This window comes from Pteropus alecto, unplaced genomic scaffold (assembly GCF_000325575.1).
Source record: "Pteropus alecto unplaced genomic scaffold, ASM32557v1 scaffold17, whole genome shotgun sequence".
Taxonomy (NCBI): Eukaryota; Metazoa; Chordata; class Mammalia; order Chiroptera; family Pteropodidae; genus Pteropus; species Pteropus alecto.
In genome coordinates this window covers 4,076,561-4,101,094 of record NW_006440645.1, presented here as the reverse complement: position 1 = coordinate 4,101,094, position 24,534 = coordinate 4,076,561, and the positions used below count along the sequence as shown (strand labels likewise).

Below are 24,534 nucleotides of genomic sequence, written 5' to 3'. Positions count from 1 at the left end.
TACGATATACGCCGAGATGCAAGTTATTATTTATATTTTTTATGTTTTTGATTTTGAGTCGGAGGCATATTTCTTATGCATTTTCCTTTTAAGGAAATGGTATCCTTCCTTTGTTTCCAAAGATATTCTATCCATTTTAGTGACTATAATGATTGCAAAGATGTCATCTTAATAAAAATTAGGATTAAATTTATTTTGTTTTAAGAAAAAAACCACAAACAAAAGACAGTTATAGGGACTTTTAAAAATACATATAACAACTGTGTAAAGTGATTATTTGTAAAGATGTCTGATGAAGGCTACTTCTGGTCTTTTGGATATTAAGCATGAGTATTTTGATACCAAATCTTAGTAACCTGAAGTATTTCAAAGAAATCCTAGTATTTTACCTAAGAATTATCTAATGCAAAGCATTCCATACCGACAATTTCACTTATAATTTTACCTAAGTTTTAGTCAATAGTGAATGCCAAAACTTCAATTTTTGACATAAAAATGGAAACTTTTCCTGTTCCCCAAAGAAACCCCAAAATGGAAAGATTGTCTTCCAGTGAAGAGGAGAAAAGATTGCATAAACAATGGCGTACCACTTTGGCTTGCAAGAAGGGCTGAGGAATTTTAGTTCACGACCATTCATTCTTCAAATACCATTTTTCATTAAGATTAACGATGCTTTATTAACACTCCCATATTGAAAACATTAAAATGGATAGAAATAAACCCCATACCTTCAAAATAGTACATAAACATAGCTTTAGTTATTCCCAGCCTTGAGAAATTCACACAAGTCGCATAGTGTAACCAACAAATCTGGACATGTGGGTTTATTCCTGTTGGTAGTAAGGCCGGCCAGCTCTGGCTCCTGGTCATCTGCACTGCCCTGCATTATCTGGTGAACCGGATCTCACACATTTATCATTCTCACTCGAGAGCCACACAGAATGAAGAGGCTTTATCTGGTCATTAGTGAATCCATTGTAGGAAAAATCAGGGAGTGATCAAACCCTCAAATGTTAAACCATCCAAAACAATGGCTAACTGGTTTACTTCCCAACACTACCGAAAGCTAGTTTTTCACAAGTACGTCCTGACATCTTAAGGTAGAAAGAGCCCTTACTTCACGAAGTCTAATCACATTCCTATATCTGAACATCCTTTACTTTTACAAATGGAGATACTGGGTTGCTTTGGTCTCTTTTAATTTTTAAAAATTCTACACCTCATACAGAAGGTGGAAGCACTCACAGGCATTCATCACCAGGTCCCCGCGAATCTCCGGCTTCCAGTCGTCCCAGGACGTCTCAAAGCCATCAGCAAAACGGATGCAAAAGCTTTTGAAGTGCCCTTTGCTAACCAGGGATTCTGAAGAGCAAGCGGTGATGAGAGTACTTTCGATGGTCAACACCAACGCTGAGCCAGTGTCAAGGTCGCCAGAGTGATTAGACTGCAAAATACGTTAGAGAAGAAACAGACAAAAGGTGACAAGTTTTTAAGTTTGGAAGTCCTGGTAGGAGTCCTAGGAACAAATATCCAGAAAAGGTCAAGTCCAAAAATCTGCATCAAGAAGCAGCTTTGAAAGATGCCTACTTGTAAAACTCAGAGTGCCACAGGCTGCCAACTCCCAACCCAGAGTTTTCCCCTAACACTGTCTCCCAAACAAAATGAGTTTGCTAAAAGACAAACTCATGTGACAGCGGCCTACAGGTTATTTATTATGGCAGTAAAACATAGGCCCCTGTGTTCGTTATGACTGCCTGATGGGTTCATAGCTTTTCCACCCTCACACACGTGTGCAAAAATGTGCTCCTGAGAATTAGTCCCAAATTATGAAAATTCTTGCTTTATCCAGGTTACAGATAACTTGCAAGTTTCAATACTATTAAATATTAGTTTAAAAGCATTTTGAAATTCTCTATTTTAGATGAGGTTTTTAACATTATTGAATAGTATTCTCAAATGTTTTGTTTTTTATTAACAGTGTATGCCAAAGACTTCTGTACTAATAAACAAGAACAGTAAAAAGACTCTGAAAACTAAGCTGCTTATTTGTCAAGGTGAAAATTGAGAATTATCAGGTAGATGTCAATCTCATCAGAGTGCTTTGGAGAAAAATCTCATGAGATTTGCATTTAATATACTGAAGATGAAAAATGGTTGACAGAGTTCAATCTTACTTTCTGTTTACTAAATTCGAGTTATAAACTGCTCTCCTGAAAACGTACTGCTCTAGTGTATACACGCAGAAACAGTCAGCAGACATGCCTGGCCCCTAATCTTGGGCTAGGATGGGAGTTTCGTACCTGCGCGGTGTTTGTGATAGGCAGGCAAATTCCCAGATCGTTCACAGTGAGCTGCAGGAAGAGAGTCCCAAAGGCCTGGGCAGAGGTTTGCTGGATACCAGGCAGCATATCCACGACTTCCTTTGTAGCCATGTGAATATCCTTATGTAAAGCCATTCGTTGTTCATTCCAATTGTCATAGGCAGCCTTATAATTCAGCCAAAACAGCACAGCTTTTGATAATTAAGGCAGGACAGAAAGAAAATCTAAATCAAAACTGTAAAACTATATGGCAAGTAACCTCAATGGCTACAAAATCCCACTGATCGATAAAAATGATGCCCAGATAACTGTAGCATTAGAATTAGAAAGGATCTAAGAAGTTACAGTCACCTTGACAAATGGAAAAAAGAAGCGGGAAGGAGACAACTACAGAAGGAAGAAAAAAATACAGGTCCATCCATTCATCAAACACATTATTTGTGAAATGCCTGTTACACACGAGGCACTGGGGGGGGAATAACTAAGAAAAACAGACATGGCCCCTGGCCTTGCAGAGCTTACTGTTACTGCTACATGTTCTCGAGAGAGGCACGTGACTCTAGGAACGTACGTTAAAAAGATGGGATTGAGAGACAGAGAGAGGGAGAGAGAGAGAGAGGGGTCAAAGACATTGAGTTTGCGACAAGAATGAAGTCTTAAGGAAAACCCTCACTTAAGGAGAGTTCAGAAGAAGGGCCTAAAGAGATAAAGACGAAGGGCCAGAGAAGCAGAAGGAAGAGCGAGTGCAAGTCGTGGACAGGAAGAGCAGAGGATTTTAAGGAGCCGCTGAAAGCTGATGAGAAATAAACTGAGAAAAGGAAAAAACGAGCACTGGATTTAGCAAAATAAAATGTTACCCATAACATTGCCGAAAGGGCAGTTTTCTCACAAACTGATCTCATCACCAGCCCATACCTACCGCCAATTTAAACCTTCAATGGATGAAACTCTTTTGGGATGCTCTCATTTCAGATTTAGGAGACAGTGAGCCGTTGAGCGTTTACACTGGTAAACCACAGATGGTTTTTATCTGGCATTTCCGTACCAGCTCTAAAACCAACAATCGCCTTGCTGGACCGCCTCACCTCTGTCGAAGGCCACTGGCTGGGCATACACGATCGGTCTATTCAGGGTGATAAGCACGGCTTCTCTATCTGAAGAACCACTGATTTCTTCTCGGAGGGCATTTCTTAATCCTATTCTGGTTTTAAAATAGGCAACTTGATGAAAATCAGAACCAGCTTCCTCATAAACCTAAAATAAAATGAAAAGCTCAATAAAATCAAATAATGGAAAATGTCAATAAAAAAACTGGAAGTTTTAACATCATTAATGGTATTGTGCACCAAAATAACTACAGTACGTTTTTCTCAAATTCATTCACCGATATATATTCCCTATACTCTACACCACAGACACTTGAAATTAATACACAATGTGAATGGGTATATAAGTAAAGATGAAGCCAAACAAAGTTCATACAAAAGCCAGGATGATGTTCGTATTCTGGACGGCGATGCAGTAAATGTGTCAAGATAATTAGATCCCCACTCCTCTCAAAATGCATTTCCATTCAAACAAATTACTGTTTTTCTAGAAATGACAAGAAATTTTTATTCATTTATTCCCCCCCACATACTCTTTAATACAGACATTCAGTTTTGAAAGTGTGACTGGCATTCTTTTAATCAGTTCTTCAAATCAAAGAAAGAAAAAAGGTTAAAATCTACATAATTTTTAGCAAAATAAAAACAAAAACAGACATCAAAAAAAACCCCTATGAGCTATGAATGACAATTTTTATAAAGTCTAATTAAGAGCTGTGTATGTGTGTATACATTTAACTTTATATGTTTAATATTATGGCATACAAAACTTGCCAATATTGTAGAGTACAGCTAAGAAACTTAGTAGCGTTTTAAGAACTCACCAATGTTAGCACAAAGCATTGAAATAAAAAAAGTGTTTAACAAAATAAAGAGAAATTATAAGCAAATATTCATGAAGATCCTGAATTACGTTTCATGTAACTGTATCTGCAGTAACCTATAACAACATACCACCAAAATACTCAAAGAAATGCCAAGGTAAAACTCTAAAGTCCTACTTGAACAATTTTCATTAGAATTTATAATCAGAAATTTTAGGAACTTTAAGTATTTTTGTAAGTAGAGTAATATTTAATGTAGTTAAAATTGATGTGCAAAATTTAAAAGCCACAGTTCTAAAGTCAGCACATTCCTACACTCACCTGATGTTTGACAATCTGTCCTAATGCCAGATTTAAATCCACTTGGCATTTACCGAACAGTTTCAGATAGCTGCTACTTCCTGGTGAAGCTTTGGTTTGAAGCCGGTTGGAAAGTTCAAGTTCAATCAACCCAGTCTCAAATCTCACAGCTCTCATTGAAGGAGTTGTAGCTGTCACTTGAATACCCTAGCAGATATACATTAGTAGGAAAAAAATCTTAAATCAACAATGTCCATTCACTCAAATTAAATATTTCAACATATGATAAATAAAATAGACCGTATTAAAACACATATAGGATGTCTAATGAACTGATAAAGCTAGCAACATTCTTTAATTTCACATTAGTAGGGCTTTCTTGGCTATTAAATATTTCAGTATTTTATATTTAAACTCTACATCGCTCATGGGTTAAATACATTACGATTAAATAACTATTCAGCAAAAATGGTTTTTATTTTTAAGAACACTAATATCTTAAATATTGGAAATTTTAAGGTTTCGATTAAGATATTACTGTTAATTGGACACATGTATAAAATCTCTCTTACAGCACAGTTTATAACAGCAATAATTTGAAAAAAATCAAAAGTTCATCGGAAGAAAGTAGTTAAATGAATGGTTACCACTGAATGATACAGCTGTTCAAGAGATAAAGTCAGCCTAAAGGTATGGAAAGGCATCCAAGGCTTTTAAAATGCAGAAATGTGTGCATCTTTAAAAATACGAACAGTAAAAGGTCCTAAAGAACATTCGAACAATTGTTAAAGCTTTTTCTTTGAATGGATATACTTCATTTTTATTTTCTATTTGGCATATTTATGTATCACATGACTTTTCTATAGCAAGCATGCATTAATCAATTAGAAAAATTCTTCTAAAAGTAGCATTGTTATTTATATGTCACCTTAAATTGCAAGTTCAGGGAATAGAGTAGAATTTTAGGCTTATCTCCATCTGCTGTTCCATCGTGTTCATTCCAGAGAGGAATCGGCTGCTCCCCACCTAAAAGAGGTTAAATAATGGAGAGTTTAGGACAATTTCTTTAAAAAGAAAATAACTATTTTGTTCCATTCTTACTCATTTCCTACCTTCTTGACCAAGCTGACATCTGTACTGACGCTGACACCTAATGATAGTGAGTTAGTATTTGAGGCTTACTGTGTGCCAAATGCTTCTACATCCTTTATCACCTTTTTATTCAAACCCCTCCCTCTGAACCACAATGAGATTGAGTCATTTCTTCCTCTGTGGTGTGTGCCATAAAAACATACATCTCTGCTCTATTATTTATCTACAGATCCATCTCCCCAATTAGACTGAGTTCCTCAGGGCAGGTACCACGTATCTCCAGAGCCCAGCGAACGGTAGGTCCCTCAGCGGACCTCGGTCAGCGTCACACTGAATGCGGTTAGGCTCCTCTGCCGTGTGGTGACCCAGCTCTTCCTCTGCTGTCATTTTCCCCACACACTCCTCCCAACTACTGCTGCAAGTCTTCATAATCTCCCTCACAACTTCCCGTGTAAGCTAATAAACTGTAACAAATGCACCACTCAGGTGGGGGCGCAGACCACAGGGGAGGCTGTGTGTGATTGGGGCAGTGAATATTTGAGAAATCTCTGTACCTTTCCCCTTCAGTTTTGCTGTGAACCTAAAACTGCTCCAAAAACAAGAGTCTATTAATCTGAAGAAAAGGAAAACACTAATTACAGAAGGTATGTGCATCCCTATGTTCATATTATTTACAACAGCCGAGCTATGGAAACAATGTGTGTCTACTGAAAGATAAGCGGATAAAGATGTAAATACATAGATACACGCTGGAATGCTATTTGGCCATAAAAAAGGAAGAGCTCTTAATCCTTGTGACAACACAGATGGACCTTGAGGACATTATACTAAGTGAAATAAGTCAAAGAAAGAGAAATATCACATGACCTCACTTATATGTGGTAACTAAAAAATAAAACGAATGAATAAAAAAAACAAAATGAAACTCATAGACACAGAGAACAGATTGGAAAAGCAGGTTTTGGGGTGGGCAAAATGGGTGAAGGAGGTCGAGAAGCACAAACTTCCAGACAGAAAATGAGTCCTGGGGACGCGATGCACAGCATGGCGACTAGAGTCAATAACACTGTGTTGCATATCTGAAAGCTGCCAAGAGTTCTCATCACAAGAAAAAGAAAATTATAACTTTGTGTGGTGACAGATGGTAGCTAGACTTACTGTGGTGATCACGTCACAGTATGTACAAATATCAACTTATTATGTTGTACCCCGAAACTAATATGTTACATGTCAATTTTACCTCCAAAAAAAGCCTATTTGTAAAAAGTCTATTTGTTTTGTGCTGCTCTATTCATTACCTTGAATATCTTTTATCTAGTTTCAGAGAAAAAATTTGTTAAAAAGCAAAAGCTCTGCCTGTTAACAAATGTATTGCACAATCATTTTAGTGTATAGAAATATCAGAGACACTAACATATTAGCTACATTAATGCCACAGATTTTTACCCCATTATGAATTAAATTTGTAGATGTGGCTTACCTACTATTTAATCATTATTATGATTACACTGGAAAAATTCAGCCTCAAGAATTGTTACACAGAGTCAACTTATTTTCTACCTTAATTCATCTTAGTACTTTATCTTGTGAATTAAAAGTCAAATAAACATTTTTAAAACCAAACATGTATTTCCTGTTAAAATGTAAAACTCAGATTAGGAAGCTCAAGTGTAATCTACTCTTGAGGGCAGCAAAAATATAGGGATTGCTGTAAGCGATTTTCCATGTGGCCAGCGCACAGCTACCATCCGCTACACACTGAGGCGGAGAGCTTGACACCGACCTGCGTTTTGTCTCCACGTGAGCAGGACTGGTTTGGTTAGCAGGCGTACCCTAAATTCCTTCTCTCTCCCTCTTTGGAGAGGAAGCATAAAAGGGCTTTATGGAGTTTATAAATCCTAAATGTATATAATACACATGACAAAGGTAATAAGCAAAAGAATCTGTGGGTGGGAAAGCCGGAAAAGGAACACACTGTTTTCAGGGACTCAGGCAACAATCACACCCAGATGACAGGATCAACACTCAGGCCGAGACCCAGGAAAGACCAGTGGGAAGAAAGACCTGCTACATGTGCTACACTCGCAGGGCCCAGGCCAGCTCACCAGACACTTTTTGTATTACTTCGTTAACTTCCTTCATGAATACTTTCTGCACAAACACCAAGTGGTTTAGAAGATCAGTTGTGAGATTATGTTCAAAAGAACCAACCTGCCAAATAAAATCAGAGCGTTAGGTTAACATTGTTGACTGCATTAGTTTTAAACACATCTTTTGTTCACATAAATAATCCCCAACTCTATGGACGATTATCTACATACTATTTGAAATCAATATACCAAAGAAAAGTTAAAAATATTCAGAGTTCCCAATACTTTACTGGCCAGACATCATTATGGGCCATTCTCCCAATTTTTTGAAAAAATAACAGTAGCCAAAAAGATATGGGCAGTCTTTTGAAAACAAATGAAATTTTCTCTAGAGTAATATTTATTTTTAATGACCGCTACAGTTTAAGAACTATAGACAAGTGTCATTATCAGTGAAGTTTATTCACTCATTCAAATATTTATTGCCATCTACTCCATGTACTGCATTAGGTGCTGATGTTCACAGCTGTGAACAAAAACAACCATGACCCTCGTGACGCTTACATTTGCATGAATTAGCAAATCGGATAGACTCTGTTTTAATATAATATGTGTCCTATGATGAGCATAAGGCATTACATGTCTGGCGAGTAGTAGTTAATAAACAGACTAAGGAGCAGGCCCTAACTGATGTCAGGTATTATCATCAAGCTAGACCGAATTAGGAGCAAGGTGGTGCTTCAAAATTGGCCACGTTGAGAGCATTCATATTTTGATAAAAAATTAAGAGAGCAAAATAGATTTGGCGGTCTTTTCATAAGTGAGAAATCTACGTAGCACTGGGCACTTTTTTTTGTATTTAATAGTACAAAATGGGGAAAGATGATCAGCACGTGTATCTAGTTCAGGCCACAGTAAAACAGGAACTCTCAGAGGGCTGCAATGTTATGTTCTTCTAAATGTTTACAATTAATTGCATTCTTGATAAATTTTGGATTGTGTTTTGCTCCAATTAAAAACTTTATATTATTAGTTTTATAGCTATTAGTAGTAAGGAATCATGTAATATACTGCATTAGATTTGTTTTATTTTCTGTCGGATAAAGCATTAATAATAGTATTGCTAACCAGTTTGGGGCATTTATTGTTCAGAGTTGAGAGCTCAGATGAAATAGGCTTGATAATCTATCTTTTAAATAAATATCTGCCTTCTAGAATCCTGTACACTATTTTTTTTTTTTTAGTACACTTGTTTCATCTCTGAGGCACGCAGGGTCTAAAGAGGTGAGTCAGACTTAATATGTCCCCAGAGGTGTAATATTTTTGGCAAAGAACGCAAAGAGCATTCTTACAGATGCTTCAGATTCTAGAGAAAAATTCATCAAGTGAAGAGTAAAGTGCTTTTGATGAGGTTGAACTGTTCTGACTAACAGACAGAGTAAGCCAAGGGAGAGCAGGGCGTGACTCCTGCGTCTCTCACCCGACAGCAGGGAGAGTCAGGGGAAGTCAGGGACACCCCCGCAGCTTCAACCTTCTACTCTATCGGTCAGGGGAATAACGGATGATCTGCTTACCACAACTCAAGCAAAAAACACGTACCCAAAAGCTCTTTAAAATGGTACCGGTTGTACAGATAGAAAGTGAAAAACTAACAATGGAATCAGGTAAGCTGGCTCTCCACCTCCTTTAGTGAAGAAATTAGTCTGTGGATCTGACTGAACTTATTTACCCCCGTACGGCCTTTAAATCGTTCTTAATAAGCACGCACATCTGGGTGAATCACGCAACTCCCTAAAGACTCGGTTTCTTCCTTTATAAAATGAGAACAAATACATCTACTTCGGGGGACTGCATGAGTCAATGCATTGATGAGTTCACTTGATATTAGATGTTATTAAGCTTCTTATAATAAAATGAACCATGAAAACGGCACAGAGATGAATGTGAAACCCAGTGTAAGAAATATAAATTCAAAGACAATAAAAAATTATGTTTAAATTAAACTACAGGGAGACAGACACATATATGTGCACATGTGTGTGCATGTGACACACACACACACACACATACCTGATTTGGTATAGAATTCTGTAGGAATAAATGATTTAACAATTTGCCTTAAAAGTCTGGATCACTATATATCTTGGTACACCTAAAGCTTGAAGACTTCTCATTATGAAGAGTAAAAACATTACAAAGTAAACTTACTTCTGCCACACAGCGCAGGTAATTCCCCTGCAGGTAGTAGCCTTGTTTGCAAGGCAGCTCGTCCACACTCCACACCTGGTCTGAGTAGCTGTCATGCTCTTCCATCACGTACTTTCCGGACATGGTCACGGGGGGGAGGTTGAGACTGGCAGAAGGAGGAATGGTCGACATATCTGTGGCAGAAACTTTTGAAGTGAAACGCAGTCTGTGATTTGGCAGCTCAAAAGTAAACCTGGTCTGTGCACCTGTAAGAAATAAGAGAAGTTACTGTTTGTTCAGGTGCTCGTTCACATGTTCGTTCCTTACTGTGTTTAAAAATGGTGTCTGAGAAAAATGTATGCATACCCCAAAACCTAAACTGAAAGACATGAAAAGGATGTTTTAACTGTGCTTGCATTTCCCATCTGCAAGTACATGGATGGTGACTGAAGAGTCGGTCAGTACTGCTCAGCCGGCAAGAATCATTTATTAAGCCTACTAGGTGCCCAACCCTGTGTTAGGCGCTAGAGAAGCACTTCGTTCACGGAGGGTAGAACAGGAAGAAACTGCTCTTATTACAGAAGAGTTAAAACAAGCAAATTTAAAAAGAAGAAGGCACTGTGGGGTAGCAGACGCCTTACTAAATCAGGATCTGTTACTGTCCATTACAGATGCCGCATAACGTTCACGCGCACCCCTCTACCCACCCACACGACCTGCTGATGTTTCTTGTGCGTTATTCTCCCCAAACGTCATTCAATAGCTTTCTCTGTCTACACATACAGGGATATAAGACATAAAATAATTTGTTATATATTCCTAGTGTTCTCGATTGTTCCAGAAATAATTCTTTTTCAAAATGCGCATTAAAGGTCGCTCCTTTATGTCACATTCACTATGTTCGCTCACCATGAAGTAATGTTTATACTTGGAGTGAGCTGGCCATTAACAGAAAGGCGCTCTCTCCCCAACTGGTTGCCTGTGGACAGCCAGCGGGGTCCCGACCAGGCAGACCCCCGACTCCCACCTGCAGGCTGCCGGGGGGGCCAGCGACTCAGCAGCTGCCGCAGCATCGTGGCCCTGCGTCAGCGATCAGGGGACCTAGGCTAGCCTGGGCCTCGGCCGCGGCCATCGCCGTCACTGGCGCAGCCATTCTGCTACTGTTTTTGCCCTTTTCCTTCATTTCAAGAATTTTGAGTTCTCATCTGTCTGGATATTTGACAATACATTTACTTTGCTCCTAAATATTTATGTCTTCCTAGTTCTAAACGGTTTCTCTGGCCTTGACTTGCTGCTTCTGTTGACTCCTATATTTCATGGGTGCCCTGAATAAGGGACCAAGATGAGCCTGGCCACTGTCAGCCCCTCTCTGAAAGCCTCACACTGCTGACTCTGCCTCTGGGGACTCACTTCGGAGTGTTCCTGATTCTAGAAACAAAGAGATGCAGATGTCCAGAAAAAGTCCTCTCCACAAAGAAAACCTAAAATGCTAGGGGTAGGAATATATACATATGCATGTGTACATAAAGACACACATATGTATGTATTCAGACATGTATATATGTGTTTTTAAATTATTAATGTAATTTATCATGTTAACAGAAAAAAGAAAAAGTTTAATTTCAATTGATGCTGAAGAAAGTGTCTGATAATATTACCAATTATTCTTCATAGAAAGCCTCAGTACACCAGAAGTAATTTTTCTCAACCTGATAAAGGGAGTTCTAGTGTAAACCTACAGCAAACATCATATTCATTGGTAAAATATTGATTTCCTTTAAAAGATGGGAGTATGAAAGGATGGCCGCAATGCCCCTTTTACTGAACACTGTAGTAAAAACACAATAAGACGAAAAAAGAAAAAGGCATAAAGACTGGAAAAGATGAAACAAAAGTATTTGCATATGGCATAAATATCTACTTAAGAAACGCCAATAATAAAACAGTTTAACTTGTTTGCTGAGCAGAAGATTAACATAAAAGAATCAAGCACCCTTGTACATACCACCAAAGTTTAGAAAATGCTATTTTTCAAAATACACCATTCGTAATAACTACACGACCACAACGTAAGGTACCTACGTCCTAAGTAAATAAATATTTCTTGCAAAAGATGCACAAAAATCTTAAGTAGAGACATTTTTAACTTCATAGAAAAACAATGAAGACCTAAAGAGACAGAGAAATAGACATATCTGGGAATAGAAATGTTAAATATTGTATTGATTCTCAACATCAATATTATCAATTCTTCCCAAGTACACCTATAGATTCAATTAAATTCCTATAAAAATCCAAACAGACTTTTTCAGAGAACTAGACAAACTGATTTTAAAATATGACTGAAGGAGCAAAGAACCAAAATAACCAGCACAACTCCTGAAAAAGGGGAAGTCAGGTAGCCACGTGGTCCTGGTCCAAGAGGCCACCGAAGCGTCAGAGGACACGGAACAGCTCTCACGAGTGGACAGAGTGTATTAGAGATCATTGAAAAAAGAACAGATTAGTCAATAAATGATGCTGAGATAATTGCTTATGCATACTACTCCATACAAAATTAAAGAAAGAAATCAAATCCATCTAGATTTAGAACTTAAGAATAAAAGGTAAAGCTTCAAAACATTTAACAGAAATAGAATATTTTCATGACCCTAGAAGAATTTCTTTCAGATATGAAAATACACATGGTATAGGAAAACAATGGTAAATTCGATCACATTAAAATTAGTATCTATTGATCAAAGGACAACTCAAAGTGAAATTATAAGCCTCTGACTGGGTGACAATCTATGCTAAACATATATCAAAGGTTTAATATATAAAATATATAAAGAATTCTTGAGAACCAAAAAATACAAATGACTCAATGGTAAAATGGGCAAACGAACAAACAAAAACCATCAACGGGCATTCATATAAAAAAATATAAGGGTCTCTTGATTATATTAAAAAAATTCAGCTTCACTAGTAATTACAGAAATATAAATTAAAACCACAGTGAGCTACCATTCTGCATTTACCAGACAAGCACAACTTTAAAAGCCAGATAACACCAAGCGTTGACAGGACGTGGAGCAGAGGGGACTCCCGTCTAATCTGGGGGAGGGACACTGGCAGCACGCGCAGCCTGGAGAGCAGCTCGTACCTCCTCGAGCGGCCAACGAGGCATTTACCTACGGGCTCGCTGCGCCCCCTCCGGGCAGATGCCCGTGAGAAGCCCCTGCATGTGTGCGCCAGTAGACGCACATCCGAGCGACTGTCACAGCTGAAGAGAGAATGGGTCAAAGGTCCGTCCACGGCAGAACGTATAAATGAAGTGATAGCATCACTTAATGGAGTGCTGTGCTTCAGTGAAAAATGAGGGAACCAGACACGTGAAACAGAGATGAAGCTCAAACAAGATGTAAGCAAACATATTCCAAGTTAAAAAGATGTCAGTGGCGTTCCATATAAGCAAAGTTCAAAACAGGCAACAGTAAGCTCTGAGTCAGCTACGAGTAGACACCTCCGGGGCAAGACTATAAAGAGAAGCAAAGGGGGGCGACACAGAGCCAATGACAGTGGCTGCTCCCCGGCAATGATAACATCCCTGAAGGAGTCGTCAAAGTACTGGCGACGTTCTAATTGCTGGGTTAGTTAAAGGGTTGAGGAGTTCACAGCTCTGTATTATTCTTTAAACTGTGTACATATAATTCACACTTGTATATACGATACATTTCAGAATAAAAAAACAACAGTGAAGAATGTTTGGGACAGAATATATAAGGATCGCAGGGCCTGAGGGAAGTAGCTATTTTGAGGAAGTCAAATTACCTTTGATTTGAGCTAAATGCACCTAATGTGAAAATAAACCAAGTTATTCAGCCTACAGGAACCCGAAAGAGGTAGAAATTTATCCAGCTTAAGTTTAAACTGGAGAAATGGCCTCGACGGTTGAACGACTCTAAAGAGCGCCAGCGCCAGCGGGGTCCGGGCTGGCCCTTGAGGGAGGTGCGCTGGCAGTTCTGCTCGGCTGGGGAACACCATTAATGAAATTTAAGTGTTACGATTAAGATTATTTAAATTTTCATAGAATACCTATAAAATCAAATTTACCTTTGCATCGAAGTATTTCGAATTTCTCAAACCGATGATAAATTGTGCGAGGCTGAACCCAAGCCCCGTTACCTGTCATTCCGTGACTCCTCATCCTCCCCATCTTGTACTCCGCTTTCAGAGACGGCAGAAGCGCTGCCCCAATCGCTATGCCATCGAGCATGGCGCTGAATTTAAGAACGAGAGGCTTCTTTTCCAAGCCTTCCGGTAGCTGAGGAAACTCGTTTGTTTCAACAGGCGTTTGATTAACACTTGTCGGAGTTTTTTCAGAAGGGAGGGGGGTTGCAATATCTTCTTTTGCAGGCTGCGGGCTACAAAGCAAATAAGTAATGTAAGGAGACACGATTAGAGCCGCTACCATTTTACTGTATAAAATTAAGACAATTGAAACAGCTACCATTTGACTGTATGAAATCACCAGAGTCCTCAATAAAGTCACAGTATACTATAAACAGAAGTTTTCTTTCTAATATCAGATCATATTAAGACTTCCTAAAAACAGCCATTGAAAAACAATGATCCAGAAAAGTAAACAAAAAGAAGTAATAACAATATCAGCTGGACTATCACAATGCCAAGGCCGTCCACATCATCAATGTGAAGCTAGAGTTTAAACTCTGGTTTGTCTGATCCGAATTCCACAATTCGGCCACCATGCACTGCACTGATGCCTGTCACACTACGAACACCACTTCTGCCACTATTACCGCCACCGACACGCACAGGAACGATGGTCTGAGCGCTCGCTACGCGCCGGGGGCTGTTCTTAGCGCTTTGTGTTTTACATCATGTATCATTTATCTCAAACACCCTGTGAGGAGATGCCATGGTCTCCACTTTGTAAATGCGGAGGCACAGCTAGAAAGTGGTGAAACCAGGATTTGAACTCAGTCCAACTCCAGAGTCTGATTTTTTAACTACTACACTTTACTGTCAATATGTTATAATAAGAAAAAATGCCTTAGAGTATTTTAAGACAGGGCTCATGGATTCCATATTCCACTGACAGGAGAAACAGTTAAATTGTAAATACTTAGGCAACTACAGACCTGAGTGAGTGTTATATCAGAATTAGAGATCCGCATAGAACAACTGGAAAACCACACTGCTTTAGGACACTATCAAAAGATACACTAATGACTTTTTACCTTATAGGACAGGCAAAAGAAAACATAAATTTTTTACCTTTCACTTATTACATTTTTATTACTCATTAGTTATAGCTTTGGGGACCAGCAATGAAGCTCAGGATCGCAGACCCAGGAACAAGGGCTACAGACACAGGGAATAAAGGCCAATGGGCCACGGTCCAACCTGCTGCCCTTTAAAACACATGTGACGTGGTCACGTCCTTCCTTGAACCACGTACGATCACTGCGTATGAGGGACAGCACAAAACCACGCGTGGGACATAAATGGCCACTGAAAGTTTTTAAACCTACGCAGTCATACCTTTCTACGAGCTAAAAGTAAACAAGGATTAACTGACACGGTCCTAGGACTTGTCAGTCACTTTTGTAAGAACCTCTCATGATGCCCACAGACCTCTAGGGTCCCCTAAGCTCCACCGATGCGACACAGAGCCCTGACCATCATACTTGCGTCACAGTGCTTCCATAACGTCCAGTACTACCCACGATTGTGTCTGGCTACTTTCCACCTGTCCCACTGTCCCTGATGGTCGATACTTAGACATAACCCTGTCTTCCTCCACACTACGGCTACCACAGCAGAGACGGCCTGAGGCACGGCACAGAGGACAGGGCTGGGTGGCGCGACTCACAGTGACGAAGGCTGTCGGATGAGGTCGGAGATCTGCTTGGACAGCTGGTGCGAGCTTCGGACCATCATGCTGTGCAGCGTGGCCGGGTGCTGGGGGATGTTGATGCTGATGGCCCCGACTTTGAACACGGCAGCGTTGTTAGTCCTCAGCCCCCGCTGGGCGCTGTACAGGGCTTGGGACTTGGCGATGCTGCATTTCACCACAGTTCTAGTGAGAGGGGGGGACGCCGGTGAGAATGCAGCCGAGTAAAAAGAAAGTTTGAAAAAGTACTTGAGAGCATACGTATGTTTTTAAGTTTTCATTGGACTAAATGACTTAAGATTTTTCATGCATTTATATCACATAGAAATGTTTTCTAGCATACCAAAACACATTTTACACTGCTTGCCTGCGCACACCAAATATTATTCTATTTTAATGAAGAACTTACAGAAGAAATGTGCACGAACACGGACATTGCTCACACACAGCACACGAAATTCCATTTTTATTTTTTCTCCACTCAGAATTCTTCTTTTCCCCTCCAACTTATTTTAGGGATCTATACAAATCCCTAACATATAAAACCTATATAATTTTATTAACCAATGTCATCTCGATAAATTTTTAAAAAGATAAAAATACTATGCTTCTTAAAATCTAATCAAATACATTAATCTAATAATCATCTAATATATAAAAATATGCTAAAAGAAATTAACAGGAAAGAAGAAATTTAACTTGGATTTTCTATTTTTAATGAATGACAAAGAAATGATAGAAGTCCAATTCCTAATGAGTGATGACTACATTGGTAAAAATTGGTAAGCTTTACTGTGGGCCTCAGTTACGACGACCACAGTGCCTTATCAGGCAAGGACCTTTTCCCATCTTTTACTTCCTGTGTCCAGGTGACAGGGCCTTAAAGGGCCATCCTTGTCCATGGAACAGGCTGAGTGAATGACTGGAGAATTTGCTTTGGGGCCTCACTGTCTCTGCGGTATCTCCACCCTGCCCCACCCCACCCACGTGAGCATCCAGGTCCAAGCCGCTTGCCTCAATTCGGTTTCACCTGAAAAACTCTGCACTGGGGCCAGAGAGAGTTGTGACGACATGTTATTTAGTCAGCGAAAATCACTGGAACTCTCTTTCACATTTGGCAACTGTGCCTCACATGTTAACTCTCTCAGAAGGAAACCCTGAAGGGGAAGAGGGGGTGGCCATAAGTGATATCATGACAGGGACCACTTCTCATTTGCTTACTATTACTTCCCTGAATCTTAACATATTGCCCAGGCCATAATATGTAACCTAAGAATTGTTGAGCAGATGCAAATGTCATCTTAAGCTATTTAAAAGCATCCCCTGTAAAGTCATATAGTATCAATTATTTTTGTAATACAGTCAGAGAACTCAGTGATAAAAAGGAAAGAAACAATGTCTTTTCAGTCTATTATGACTACCACAGTGGAATTAGATTCTCTTCAACACCTATTAAGATGACACTAATATGGAAGAGTGATTTCTAGGGGAAAAAATCATTTCTCTACTTTAATAATAGTGTACCTGTTCTTTTTGAGTACTTTTAATTGGCTGATGAAGGATACGGATTACCACAAAGGGCAGTAAACTGATATTTTGTCTCTGGCCTGTTATCAATATGCAGTGAAATAAATCTCACCACGTATGATAATCTTACCAGCATGGAACAATGTACAGATTCATATAATTATTAAGCATATTCAAATTTTATAGAAAATGTCCAAAGAAATAACCATTGCTAAATAACATTAATTTGACATGGTGATGACTCATGTCACATTTACATACAGCACTCAGGATATAGCTCATTACCATAAAATAGCAGATATACATGAGTCAAATCAAGCCATTCGTGTACACAGTAAAAGCCATACATATAGTTTACTGTCAACAGAGCAGTAAACTCTCCCCAACTTAAAAACAGAATTATAAGGGTGAGATGTGGACATATTTCTCACATTAATCATATGTTAGTGTTTTAATAATTATTTTTTGCAATTAGTGAAAACTCTTGCAAAGTAAAACTTTTTAGCTTCAATATCACATCAAACATGAACAAGGAATTGCAATAACAAAAAGTTTAACAATAACATATCTAAAAAAGCGCACACAACACACAACTACAGTGTCACGACTTTACAACAGCAAGCTATGAATTACCAAAAAGGTGGCCCTTACCTGCGTGTTTTCCTTGAATACCAGGAAGCTTTAATCTATAAAAGGGTCTATATTAAAGCTACAGAGTAATAACTAACTACACACATTCACAGCCATGCAGATAACTGTAACATTTATCTTTAAAACTATTCAAACGGTATCAATCACAAAGCCCATGAAAAAGAAGAATACGACATACAGAAACTCTTGTTTGGCTGTGCTTGTAGGAGACGTAGGAAAATCCTCCAGTCTAAAGACGAAGAGTCAAGAGGAAGCAGGAAAACAAAAAGGAAGCAGATAAACATCCACGCATAAATTAGTCACAATACATTCAACTGTCTGGAAAGTTTTATTTCTCACTTTTTAAATTTTCCATTGAAGAACCTTTTCAAATTTTTTTTTTTTAGTTCCATTTCCTTTAACTGAAATTGGAAACAAAAAGCCGAAGAATAAATCCAGAAAGCCAACGCTACCCAAATTTGGCAGTGAATAATAACTTTTACTTTTCAAATAAGAAAGTTAAGGGATCTTTGCTTGGGTTTTGATTTAAAGGCAAGAAATATCAAGTATATAATACTCTTTTAAAAATGTGTTTTATAAGTATATTTTGCAAGCTTAGAGACTATTTATGCCCTTCTTTTAAGAGCTAATTTATAATAGAGATAAGAAGTCCAAGAGGACTTAGTAAAATGATGGGACATCCACAGAAACTTGTTTTACTTTTTGAATGAGTTAAGGTACTTCAAAGTCACCCACGGAATCACGGAAGCCAGGGCCTGCCAAGGCTATCTGCAGAGGCGCCATGCGAGGTGGAAGTTTGCCTGAAGCATTTCGGGCAAACACTTTGATCTTTCTGAACCCAATTTACTGTTCTGTAAAGGGATAAAAGTACCCCGGTCCACAAACCGAGGTGAGGATGAAAAGGAATAATCCGTGGGCGGCTCCTGGCCCACAGCAGGCACCTGCTACAATGCAGTTACTACCTAACCCCCTTCTCCCACAGTGAAGGGTCGGAAGGAGCCTGTCTCTCCCGACTCCTGGACGGTCCTGGTCTTTGGAAAGACTGCGGGAGAAATGCAATGGACTACTCAGGCAGCTTTAATGAACACGCTTTCTTTGGTTCTAGACTTACAGGTCCATCCGCCCTGGGGAAGACTTAAACGTGCATTCCGGGAAACGTTCCCCAAGACAGCCATCATAGGATCCATGTTTAAAATGTGATGCAGAGACCTGTAACCAGTCAATCTACGACTAATATTTAATTTTTATAATGTTGAACCCAATCTTCTGCTTAGTCAGTATTCGGCATGTCAGATGCTCTAGTAGGCCCACCTTAACTGGTTGTAACATAAAAGCAAATTCTCGAAATCTGACCTAAATGCATTTGCAGTCACAGCATAACTGCTGCACTGAGGACGTGAGGCATGAGGGTATACGAGGCCAAGTTTATGAACACAGCCAGCGGTTTGGTGTGTCAATAACGCAGCAGTGATCTGCATGCCACGTATAGATAATCCTTAGAGCAAATCTGAACAGATCAAGCACAGAACTTACAAGGAAAAGAGCAAAGAATCCAAAGGAAACCGACACGTATGGCATCCTCACTATAAAAAGCTTCCCTATCTATGACGAGAGTCACACGGGCTTCGCTGTTAAATGGTTTAAATGCAAAATGGAGAGAGGAAGCTCTGAAATACAGCATGAAGATGGGAAATGATCACTTAACTTATGAGCCAGAGAGCCTATACTCTTTGACTGTAATTTTAACTCTAAGGATTGTGTGAGCTTTAGCGTCTTATACGTTTAATCAACATTTGCACTATAATCATTCTTCCTGTTACACAATCTTAAAATGTACTGGGAGTCAGTTTTTTAGGAGGGCAGGGGAGGTGTAAATAGTTTTAGAAATAAAAAAATTCATTGTTCTGAAAACATTTAGTGATATTCTTAATGACAAAATCACAGTATCTGGCAACATGAGAGACATAAATTTCAAAATTCAGCAGGTGTGGGATTTATCCAATGAATTTTAAGTTCCATATAAAACTGTAACAAGTTCGAGAATGAAGAGCAACACACTTACTGTATATTTGGTGTAATCCCTTCAAGCAGCACAATATTTACGCCACCAATATGAGCAGTGGCACATGTCTCAGTCATCTTTTGATGTAGAACATCTTAAATGTGATAAAAAAAAAACAATTATATGAATTCTGGAAATAAGATAATTGCACTTCACATTAACATTGCATTTTATTCATATGTTCAGTAACAAAAGATCATTTTAAAGTTACAATGAAATTTAAACTACATTTTGGAACTACTTTTTTAAAAAATTCTTGGAGGTTTTTATTTCTATGTATTCCTATATACACGCATATTATATATCAAAATTGGAATAATGCTAAATATACAGCTTAATGTGCCATCCATGCCTCACAGAGCCTACAGACATTTTATGTCTTAGAAGTAACACTCAGTGCAGAGAACTTGGAAAATTATTTGAAAGCAAAAAGAATGGGCAAACAAAACCACATAAACTAGCCCTCCTGACCCAGACACACGGGAAGCTCGTTTTCTGGTGCAAACTGCCCAGCTGGGGTCGGGGGACACGACACCAGCCCGCGTCACAGCGGCCACCAGTGCTGGGACGCGGCTGTACCTTTCATCTTCTCCTTGAGGGTGAAGCTGCCGTGGATCCTCTTGAGCTCCGACTCCATGGTCAGCCCGCCGATGTCCGCCTCCAGGTGCGTCCGGTTCACCATGCCGATCCCGAACACGATCAGGGTGACGTGCTGCGGCTCTGCGGTCACCAGGCTGCGCTTCCTCTGTGTCTTAGTCACACTGCCGCCATCCTGCTCGTTCTCAAACACCACTCTGCACGTGGGCTCCGTCGGGCTCCGAACTCCTTCGTGAGCAAGCAGACACGCGGGGGTTTAGCCGCGAAAGCGTGGGGAAGGGGCGGTCCCCACATCCTGAGGCCTTTCTAGAACCCTGCGCATCCCAGACCTCCTCCTCCTCCTCTCCCCACCAAAACGAGTTTCTAAATGTTCCAGAGTTTTCCCTCGGTCACCCTGAAAGCAGAAGGGAGTCCGAGATCCGGATCCCACGAGGGCAAGGTGCATAAGGGGAGAAAGGACGGGCCGGGGGTGGCAGGACCCCTGATCGCCACGACCACGCTCTCCCCCAGGGTGACTGCCGACTTCTTCGCATTTCCATTACGCACTTACAGCATGAAGAGGGCATGAGGGACAGCCCAGTATCACTGCAATTCAAAACAGACATTTTAAAACCACGAAAACATCCATTACCGGCCGGTCCAAACGTTTCGGAAGATTTCTCCAGTATTCCTGTCGGGTCGGAGATAAGCGAATAGAAGTTGAGCAGTTTGTACATGTTCTGCCAGCACTCGGCCGAGGGCTCGCTCTGCTCCGACACGGTGATGGAATCCGAGTCGTCCATGTGGATGGTCATGTGGTCCACCACATCCTTGGAGCCTTTTCTGGACACTTTCGAAGTTCTCCGCTCCGATCTCCCTAACGAGTTTTTGTTGCGAGATTCCTTTTTGTTATTCTCACTGCTGGTCCGTTTGTTCTTCGCGTTATTTACTCGGTTGCCACCGTTGAGACTTCCTCTCGAGCTGCGGCTGAAGTCGGACGAGCGGAAATCCCGGTGTTTCCTGGTCTTGAAGGTGGGGGTGGGGGAGGCGGATCCGGCGGTGTACCTGCTCAGTTTGATGTCAGTCTGCGTGGCTTTGATGTCGTCTATCATCGTGCTGAACTGGTGGATGAGGCGGACCAAAGCCATGTCGACGTGCTGGCTGATGGACTGGCAGGAAATGGTGAAGTTGCAGTGGAAGGTGCTGTAGTAGCGCTTGCTGAGGTCGTGAAAGGGGAGCGCGCCAGCCGAGCCCTGCGGGGCGCACACCGACCTCTCCATCACCACCGCGCTGATGCTGAAGGTCTCCAGCATCAGCGCCGGCTTGAACTCCAGCGGAGGGAGATTCACGTGTCCTTGCCTGCAAATGCGAAAAGAAGAGGCCACGGTTCCACCTCCCTCGCCCTGGAACCATGTGGCCTCTACCTCTCTCATTAGCGAAATCATCTCCGACGCAATGTACGTCATAAGCCGTTTACATAATTTTAAGCAAGAGATCAAGGAGAATGTGCTTTTTCACTGAGCCAGCTTTTTCTAAGTCTTTTATAAGCTGGAAACTGGGCCTTACGTTTCCCTTCTCGATCTTACTCTGTAACTGACTAGTCAAAATCGGACTGATGTTAATGGTTTCAGCGAAATGATAAAACAATTTTTCTTGCCATCGATGTTACAGAATTGGTATCAGAATTTAAAGTCAATTATAGGTCAATTAGGATACCTCCCTTAACCATCCTCTCCTTCTTAAATGTATGGTTTATATATATAATTTCATAACATTTTATATAATTTGATCTGCTGTCTGAAATGAAACTCTAACAGCATTATTTTGCAACGTTGAAAGTGGTGAGGAAAGTAACTGAAACAAAAATGAGACACGCACACAAACACTTAAAACCATATGTATAAAAATTATTTTGGGACGTTCTCCTGCTTATCTAAAAATTTTCGTACAGGAATATTATAGCCAATTTTAATATTAAAGAGCCCCAAATCTCAGATTTCCATAAGCCAACTACCAATAACAACGAATCTCAGCATCAAAATTGTAAAAAGATATGTTTTTCCCTTTTCTTCCATGCACAATATGAATATGTGGCCATATAGGTTAAATTTAACATAGGATTTTTTTTTTATATCGGGGGAAAAAAACAGAAGCTTCTTAGATGGTCTCAATTGGATTTAAAGAATTTATAATTAGAGAATAATCCTTAATGAATACAAGCATTTCTTATTTAATAAGAAAAAACCTACTTTGAGGTATAATTCATGAAAATGTACAAGTTCATAGGCTACAATCAAAGCTAAGCTTGTGATCAGAGAAAAGAAAACTGGACTTTGAGAATTAGAACAGATAGGCCACAACTATAAAAACAAGAACCGAAAACATGTAAGGAAGGCAAAAAAAGTCTTAGAGGCGACTCAAGTAAAAGCGGGTGAAGTCTGGGTACATAACGAAGCGGTCATCTAACACAAAAGCAGGCCGACAGGCATAGAGCTGACACAGGCACTCCAGACTCAAAGTTAAAATTAAAACCTAAAAATATTCAGTCACTAATATGCTCAGCTATCTTGACTGGAGATAGCAAAGACATAAGGAAACTAATATTTGTGAGGACTATCTATGTACCAGAACTAAATTTAATAACCGTGCTGGCTTTGCAGTCTAGGAGAGTTACATCTGCTTAACAAGAAACTATAACCCAGTAGTAATGTACAATAATTAGCAGAAGGAACAATGAGCTACAAAAAAAGCCCAGAAAAAAATGAAGTTAATGACCAGGAAAAGTGTACTGTGACAAAGGTCTCCAAATAAATAAAAGTTTAAGGTGGAATAACCTATATGATTATACACATACATATAATCATATATATATATACACACACATATACACATTAGAAAATATATGTATAGTCATATGACAATACATACATGATATGTATATATGTATACACACGTTTTGTATTTCTATATATTTATATGAAAGTCAGCCATTGCGAGTGGAAATACAAGTTTAACTCAGAGCTTTTACTTCTAATCAGGGAGCATCAGCAGGTATTATATTTTGGTGTCTGGATTTGATGATTCCTACGTGAATGGATTTGTTACAATGGTTTAGTTAAATAACACCAGACTCCCAATGACATGGCTCGAATTTTCAACTACGATTGACTGTGAGAAACTGCATAAAGCACAAACTTGATGCTCATTCTTCAAGTCCACAAGCACTGCATAAATGACAGACGTGCACCATGAGCATGCACCATGAGCAGCGACCAATCACACCCCTTCCGTCAGCCCCTGGTCAATGCACGTGTTATTCTATTCACAACCGGACAGGAAAACGTACTTAGTTGTGATAAGCCCAATGCGACGTTTTATAGAAGTGGATAATAAAGAGGGAATTGGAGAGCAAAGATGAAAATGCAGCAACAAAAGTGAACACGATGACTCAGTCGAACATAAACGGAGTTACGGAAGCCGCCCGGCGCGGAGATGCTGACGCGTGTGTGGCTGTGGGAAGCAGGCGTGTGGCCGGAGGACGCGATGAAAGCGGGCTTACTGGCGTTCAGAGGAAACTGGCCGTGACAAAAAGGACGAAGATGCCCGAGAGGAAGCGATGCCGGCAAAAAACTGTGCCGGAAAAGGAACTCATGAAGACACTTCACGCAAAGGACAAAACGCTAGGAAACGATCAACACTTGGAACAGAACGTAGCATCCGGCCACACGCAGAGGAGATGCTCACTGAGTGCTGTAAGTCACGCGAGGAGGAGGCAGGGCCTATTCAAACTACCCTTTGACGAGTGTTTTAGAAAGAAGTAGAACACTTGCTTTCCCGATGTCACTAATGTTTGAAAATATGATGAACTAAATACTAGTTTGACTACATTTTTCATTTCC

The 24,534-nt window shown here is 39.9% G+C and overlaps 1 protein-coding gene across 14 annotated transcripts in view; it reads right to left on the bottom strand.

Annotated features, from left to right (window-relative positions):
- Positions 1-24,534, bottom strand: part of KIAA1109 (KIAA1109 ortholog) — a 146,105-nt gene that overhangs the window by 39,019 nt on the left and 82,552 nt on the right. For 13 of the 14 annotated variants that reach the window (XM_025050937.1, XM_025050938.1, XM_025050947.1 and 10 more), the window contains 13 exons: positions 21,288-21,994; positions 20,639-20,884; positions 20,060-20,153; positions 18,176-18,226; positions 15,799-16,005; positions 14,088-14,326; positions 9,942-10,186; positions 7,749-7,854; positions 5,480-5,577; positions 4,573-4,758; positions 3,407-3,575; positions 2,301-2,512; positions 1,246-1,444 (listed from right to left, as the gene is read on the bottom strand). In XM_025050937.1, coding sequence (XP_024906705.1) covers positions 1,246-1,444; positions 2,301-2,512; positions 3,407-3,575; positions 4,573-4,758; positions 5,480-5,577; positions 7,749-7,854; positions 9,942-10,186; positions 14,088-14,326; positions 15,799-16,005; positions 18,176-18,226; positions 20,060-20,153; positions 20,639-20,884; positions 21,288-21,994 — 2,759 coding nt within the window. The remainder of the gene's footprint in view (positions 1-1,245; positions 1,445-2,300; positions 2,513-3,406; positions 3,576-4,572; positions 4,759-5,479; positions 5,578-7,748; positions 7,855-9,941; positions 10,187-14,087; positions 14,327-15,798; positions 16,006-18,175; positions 18,227-20,059; positions 20,154-20,638; positions 20,885-21,287; positions 21,995-24,534) is intronic. The other variant, XM_025050943.1, reaches the window with a different exon arrangement.